Below are 7275 nucleotides of genomic sequence, written 5' to 3' on the forward strand. Positions count from 1 at the left end.
AACACCATCAAAAAGTGGGGAAGGATATGAACAGACGTTTCTCAAAAGAAGATATTCATACATCCAACAGACACATGAAAAAATGCTCATCATCACTCGCCATCAGAGAAATGCAAATCAAAACCACAATGAGATACCATCTCACACCAGTTAGAATGGCAATCATTAAGAAGTCAGGAAACAACAGGTGTTGGAGAGGATGTGGAGAAATAGGAACGCTTTTACACTGTTGGTGGGATTGTAAACTAGTTCAACCATTATGGAAAACAGTATGACAATTCCTCAAGGATCTAGAACTAGATGTACCATATGACCCAGCCATCCCACTACTGGGTATATACCCAAAGGATTATAAATTATTCTACTACAAAGACACATGTACACGTATGTTTATTGTGGCACTATTCACAATAGCAAAGACTTGGAATCAACCCAAATGTCCATCTGTGACAGACTGGATTAAGAAAATGTGGCACATATACACCATGGAATACTATGCAGCTATTAAAAAGGATGAGTTTGCGTCCTTTGTAGGGACATGGATGCAGCAGGAAACCATTATTCTTAGCAAACTATCACAAGAACAGAAAACCAAACACCGCATGTTCTCACTCATAGGTGGGAACTGAACAATGAGATCACTTGGATTCGGGAAGGAGAACATCACGCACTGGGGCCTATTATGGGGAGGGGGGATGGGGGAGGAGGAAGGGAAAAAAAAAAGAAAGCTTCTTTGTCGTTTTCATCTAAGGATATTTCCTTTGTCACCGTAAGCTTCATTGCACTATGTGGTATCAAACTGCAGTTTTCCAGAAAACTGTGTTAACAAACTGTTCACTGAAGAGAAACGTGTATCTCTGGGAGTTGCATTCACACATGGCAATGCAGTTTCTCAGAAGGCTTCTTTCCACTTTTAATCTGAGGATATTTCCTTTTTCACCATAGCCCTCAATGAGCTCCCAAATATCACTTTGCAGAATCCCCGACAACAGTGTTAGCAAACTGTTCCAAGAAGGGAAGGGTGGAACTCTGTGTGATGAAGTCACATATGAGAAAGCAATCTCTCAGACAGCTTCTCTCTAGTTATTTTGTGAGGATACTTCCTTTTTCACCATGGGCCCCTATGGGCTCCCAAATATCACTTTGCAGAATCCACGACAACAGTGTTAGCAAACTGTTTCAAGAAGGGAAGGGTGGAACTCTGTGTGATGAAGTCATACATCCGATAGCAGTCTCTCAGAAAGCTTCTCTCTAGTTATTATGTGAGGATATTTCCTTTTTCACCATGGGCCCCTGTGGGCTCCCAAATATCACTTTGCAGCATCGACGAAAAGGGTGGTAGCAACCTGCTTCCAGAGGTCTAAGTTGTAAGTCTGTGAGATGAACTCACTGATCAGAAAGAAGTTTCTCAGAAAGCTTCTTTCACGTTTTGAACTGATGAAATTTCCTTTAATAGCGTAGGCCTAATGCGATCCAAAGAAGCCCTTCTCAGGTTCCTCAAAGACAGTGTTAATGGACTGTTCCACGAAAAATAAGTGTAACTCTGTGAGATGAATTCACACATTACCAAGAAGTTTCTCAAAAAGATTCTTTCTAGTTTTCTTCTGAGGATATTTCCTTTGTCACCGTAAGCTTCATTGCGCTATGAAGTATCTAATTGCAGATTTCCAGAAAACTGTGTTAACAAACTGATCACTGAAGAGAAACGTGTAACTCTGTGAGTTGCATTCACACGTGGCAATGTAGTTTCTCAGAAGGATTCTTTCCAGTTTTCATCTGAGGATATTTCCTTTTTCACCATGGGCCTCTATGGGCTCCCAAATATCACTTTGCAGAATCCACGACAACAGTGTTGGCAAACTGTTCCACGAAGGGAAGGGCGGAACTCTGTGTGATGAAGTCACACATCAGAAAGCAATCTCTTAGAAAACTTCTCTCTAGTTATTATGTGAGGATATTTCCTTTTTCACCATGGGCTCCTATGGGGTCCCAAATATCACTTTGCAGTTTCCACGAAAAGAGTGTTAGCAAACTGCTTCCTGAGTTCTAAGGTGTAAATCTGTGCGATGAACTCACTGATGAGAAAGAAGTTTCTCAGCAAGTTTCTTTCACCTTTTGAACTGATGAAATTTCCTTTATCAGCGAAATCCTCAATGCGATCCAAAGAAGCCCTTTTCAGGTTCCTCAAAGCCAGTGTTAATGGAACTGCTCCACCAAACATAAGAGTAACTCTGGCAGAAGAATTCACACATTGCCGGGGTCCAGCCCTAGCGTGACCAAGGTACCCCAAAGGGGAGAGGCAAGGTGGCGAGAGACAATAAAGACACCAGACACAACATGCAAGAGGACACAGACAAGACTGCAGCCCAGCAAAAGGCTGACAGCCCTGAATGATTTTTACTACAGGCTTATATAGTACCTTATAGAACAATTGTCAATCAGCAGAGCATCAGGTGATTACATAATTATATATAGATTATCAGGATATTCTCAGAAGTTCATCGAGAACCATTCTCTTCATGTATGGTCAGTTTGTTCTTTCCTTGGTTACCCTTTTGGGGAATAAGCATTCTTAATGGTTAACATAACAAAGTCTTATATCAGACTTGGTGGCTCTTGTGGTTACAGGTGCTAGACGGGACCATTGTGTCATCTCTGAGGAAATGGTCATAGGGACAATTATAGCAGCACAATTGGTTATAGGCTTAGAACTGGCACAGCAGTCTCTATTAAGTGCAAGGTTATACTTTAACATTGATTATATGACTATGTATAACAATTTTTCTTTTTTCTAATTTTAGTATTTAACTTTTCATTTTTGTTTAGGGCACCAAATTTAATATCCTTGTCATCTTACTGTGTCCCACAAACTCAAATCTTTTCATAGAATTAACCTCCCATCTATTTACCCCATTTTTTCACCATTTATATAATTCTCAGAATATGAAATAAGTTGGGAGCTTAACCATGACAAATTTTGCATAGAATTTTTGCCTTTAGGGGAATACCATATTTCCTTTTTTCCCTTATGTGTTCCCATCACATACCCCCACTGGCCATTAACTCATATTGTAGGGACAGGCCCAGGGCCAAATTTTCCGAGGGTAATGTGGTAAGATTTTTCTTCTATCTTTCCAGCTCATGGGTATTGCCCCATTTTCCAAGATCTGGATTGGGGTGGGCAGTACTATTACCGAATGAGTAACACTCCCCAGACCTCACCGTGAATCCCCTCCAATAGTTGTCCGCATATAAATGATCAACCAAATGCAAAGCAAAATAGCATAGCTTATTCCAGCGATACAGAAGAGCCCACCAGCGCCACCTGCTGCACAGGCCTTGGAAGTGGCCTTGCCAGAGGGCTCTGAGCCTTGCTCAAGAGCAGGCTTATGCGATCAGGGTCTGGGTCGTCCCTCTCCTGCATGGCCTACGCCATTTCCCCCTTTTTTATTTTGTAGTTTAAAACGAATAATTTCTTGTTGGAGGGTTTTCACAGAGGCGAAGAGTCTTCGGGAGAGCACTGGAAAGAAAATTATAAACAAAATAATTATAAATGCAAAGGCAGCTATATGGTAGAATGATGTTGATAGTATTTTTGAATTTACCATGGTATGGAAAGAATCTGCTATGCTTTGAGCGACATCTGCAGGGGAAACTGTAGATAAGTGTGCATGAGAGATATCAGTAATTTGTTGTTGTAGGGATTGCATATCATAGGTGAGAGAATGGTTCCATAATCCTGTAATGTGATACTGAATTTGCTCCCAGGTTACTTCTGTATGATTGTAAGGAAGGGGAGTTACACAAATCCATTTATAATTATGATGACAAGCCGTAGTTAATTGTACTTTAATATTTTGAATTTCTTGCCCTAAATATAAAACTGCTTCTTCTAAGACATTTATTCTATCTATTAATTTATGGTCTATGCTTTCTTGTAAAAATAAAGCCTTAGAGATATTTAGTGATAGATGATTAACATGTTGAGCAGTATGTACTTGTTGTACCAAGGTGGTCGCTGAGGCAGCAACTGATCCAATGATAGCAATTAAAGCAGTGATTCCTAGAATTAATGCAGCAATAAATCGTTTAGGTCTAGTTAAGGCTTGCTTTATAGCTTGCAAAGCTGCTAATCCAGGGTCCGTGTACCATCCTTCAGATATATTTACAGGCAATAGTATGTAAGTGGGACGCTTTAACACATAAAAATGAGACTGAGAAAATGAAGTATTAAGGCAGTTAGTTATTTTGCATTTTGTACAATTTACTGTATATAGATTATCTTGATAAGAAACTTGTAACTGAGTAATATTGTCATATATTAACATAGAGAAAGGGGAGCGTACACAAGCTTGATTATTAATTACCTCTTCATTAGTAGGTCTAGTTAAGGTGGTTTTATTAAGTGCAGCTATTAGTCTATATAGTTGTGACTGAGGTTTGTTATTTTTGTGATTAAATATCCAAGTAGGTGTTACCCATCCCGGAGAATACCAAGTGTCTATAATTTCATTAGTTTTAATTAACTTGTTGTTGACCCAGTTAATGAACGTATGGCCTTGATTATGATTTAAATAATTTCTGTAGTCATATCCTACACCGGATATTGACCAATCATCAATTTTATATGAACTATTATAAAGAGTAAAGGTGGTAGTTTTATTATAAAATGCACAATTGTACCATAAAGGTTGCCCATTTTGGTAAGAAATTGGATCCCAAGAATGATCTACTTGGTGGGCATTTTTACTTAATTTTATAGAGGAGGGTAGAGTAGTAAAAGGTTCGGTGGTTTTCACCGAAGAATTGTATTCATTAATAGAAAGATAAGATAAGAACCGTAAGTAACGAGAATGAGCATCATTGCTCTGACCTGAGGTAAGAGTAGCCTTTTTATCATTGAGGGGTGAATCAGCGACAGCTGTGCGCATAGCCAGTGAGCTACACAGTGGCATAGGAGGAGTATTATCTTTAGAGAAGCATAAAGGAACATGATGAGTAGTAGCATAGAAATCAAAGGGCGCAGAAACTCGCGGTATAGTATACGAATTAGAATCACCTCCCATAATTTCAAAGTAGCGAGAAGAAACTTGAATTTCTTCGCCATCCCAAGAAGCAAGATGAAACAATGGAGGACTAGGAACATAAGCCCAATAAGTATTGTTTATAAGATTGTTCATAGGCAAAGGTGCAGAACTTACCTGGACTGTGAAGAGAGCAAGAATAGCAATAAAGACAGTTTCAGGAGTAACAGGTTTGCATTCTCCCTCCACCAAGGCTAAAGCAGAAGTGGTAAGAGCTTTTATATCACCCCAAGTTGGTAAGTTCCTTTTTCTTGTAGAAGCCGCAAGACGGAATTGAGTCAGATTCAGGGAAGCAAAAAGAGAAGAAAGTTGAACTTCAGATATCTGATGACTCGTCGGGTGTGGTGGCGGCCGGGTTTTCCGTGGTCGAAACCGTTTTCTGGGTATGGTGGGTTTTGTTGGCGACGGGAGATTCATGATGTCTGATTAGTCTGTCTGGTATCTAAATTGTAGTGGCCGAATCTTGGGGAAAAACACAAGCATATCCTCGACCCGAGGTTAACAACACATCTGGTCCCTTCCATTGTCCTGTTAATAAGTCTCTCCATTTAACAAGAGTGACTGGTGTACTTTCTTTTGAGTAATGTCTCTCGAGGGCTGTTGTGCCCTCATTGTTAACATTAAGATGGTTTAGCACAAAGAGAGCATGAGAAAGAACGTGATGGGGAGAGGAATACTTATACTCTCCTTGTTGTAACTTGTGAATCTGGTTTTTCAAGTTTTGATGTGCTCTTTCAACAATGCCTTGCCCTTGAGGGTTATAAGGAACTCCTGTAACATGACTAATGGACATTTGTATACAGAAATTTTTAAAACTTTTTGCTGTATAAGCTGGAGCATTATCTGTTTTCAAAGTTTGGGGTTTTCCTAAAACTACAAAGCTCGCAAAAAGATGATGAATAACATCTTTTACAGCTTCTCCGGTTCTGGCTGTAGCCCACAGAGCATGAGAAAATGTGTCTATAACTACATGTACATACGATAATTTTCCAAATGAAGTTATATGTGTTACATCCATCTGCCAAATAGAATTTGCCCTTAGTCCCCTGGGATTTACTCCCATGGGTAATGAAGGGTGATATTGAGGGCATACATGGCATTGCTTTACAATCTGTCTAGCTTGTTCCCTAGTTAATTTAAACTGTAGTGCTAAAGCTCTAGAATTTTGATGATGTATAGCATTACTTTGTTTTGCTTCTTCCCACAAGGAAAATATTTGCTGTGTTAATTTGTCTGCCATAGTGTTCCCTTCTTGGAGACTTCCTGGTAACTGTTTATGAGCTCTAATATGACCCACAAAGAACCTTTTTACTCTTTGTGTAATGGCAGTTTGTAATTGTGCTAACATATTATGAATAGTGCTTTTTACAGGAGAAAGAGGAGCTGATTCAATATGAGGAAATAGATTTACAATGTACATGGAATCCGTATACAAGTTAAATTCTTTTTCTGTAAGTTTACTAAATACTTCTATAACTGCTAATAGTTCTACCTTTTGAGCAGATTGCTTAGGATATTGTGTAGAAAACTGTTTCCCATCTATAATATAAGCTGCGGTTCTGTTAGAGGAACCGTCCGTAAAAACTAAACTAGCTGGAGGTGGCAGAGGGATAATACTGAATTTTCTATGGAAGATAACTGGATGTGTTTTGATGAATTGTAACAAGGGATGATTTGGCAAATGATATAAAGTTTGTCCCTTATAATTACTATAACAAATTTGCCATTGATCATTATTTATTAATAACATATCTAGTTGCTGAGCTGTATAAGGGATAATTATACTATTAGGTTCTTTTCCAAACAATTTTTTAGCTCTTTGTCTTCCCTTATACAATAATAATGCAACTAAATCTGGATATGAAACTAACACTCTTTTTTGGGCTACTGGCAAATTTCGCCATTCTAGAAGCCCTTCCTGCCATAGACATCCGGAAGGGGTATTTTCTGTAGTTAACAAAATTAAAGAAAATGGTTTAGTACAGTCCAGACGTAGCAAGGTTAGGTTATTTAACTTTTCTTCTATAATCCTTAATGCTCGTTTAGCCTCCTGAGTCAAAACTCGAGAGGATGTGGGTTGCTGCGGCCATTAAATTATTCAAAGGAGAAAGTTTTTGTTCTTTGTTCTTGACCGACCCTGCTACAGAGGGCGGTTTTGATATTAATGGCACCTTTTCATCTTCAGTGTTTG

The 7275-nt window shown here is 38.9% G+C and overlaps 1 protein-coding gene across 2 annotated transcripts; it reads right to left on the reverse strand.

Moving 5' to 3' along the window:
- Positions 1–3303: 3303 nt before the first annotated feature.
- Positions 3304–5683, reverse strand: LOC115893670 (pyrin domain-containing protein 3-like). Of its 2 annotated transcripts, none has more exons than XM_030918906.1 (2): positions 5202–5683; positions 3304–3520 (listed from the first exon to the last, which is right to left on the reverse strand). In XM_030918906.1, the coding sequence occupies exons 1-2, from the start codon at positions 5499–5501 to the stop codon at positions 3491–3493; spliced, it is 330 nt and encodes a 109-aa protein (XP_030774766.1). In that variant the 5' UTR covers positions 5502–5683; the 3' UTR covers positions 3304–3490. The 2 variants fall into 2 exon arrangements, with proteins under 2 accessions (XP_030774766.1, XP_030774767.1); XM_030918907.1 differs by lacking the exon at positions 3304–3520 and adding an exon at positions 3736–3775.
- Between the last annotated feature and the right edge of the window lie 1592 nt (positions 5684–7275).

The sequence above is a fragment of the Rhinopithecus roxellana genome, chromosome 15, assembly GCF_007565055.1.
Source record: "Rhinopithecus roxellana isolate Shanxi Qingling chromosome 15, ASM756505v1, whole genome shotgun sequence".
NCBI lineage: Eukaryota > Metazoa > Chordata > Mammalia > Primates > Cercopithecidae > Rhinopithecus > Rhinopithecus roxellana.

Excerpts from the sequence above, each read along its gene's own strand:
- LOC115893670 (XM_030918906.1), bottom strand. The coding sequence starts at position 5,501 with ATGAATCTCCCGTCGCCAACAAAACCCACCATACCCAGAAAACGGTTT. Across the intron at positions 3,521-5,201 it reads TTGCTCTCTTCACAGTCCAG|TGCTCTCCCGAAGACTCTTC; the intron begins GTAAGTTCTGCA and ends TTTTCTTTCCAG.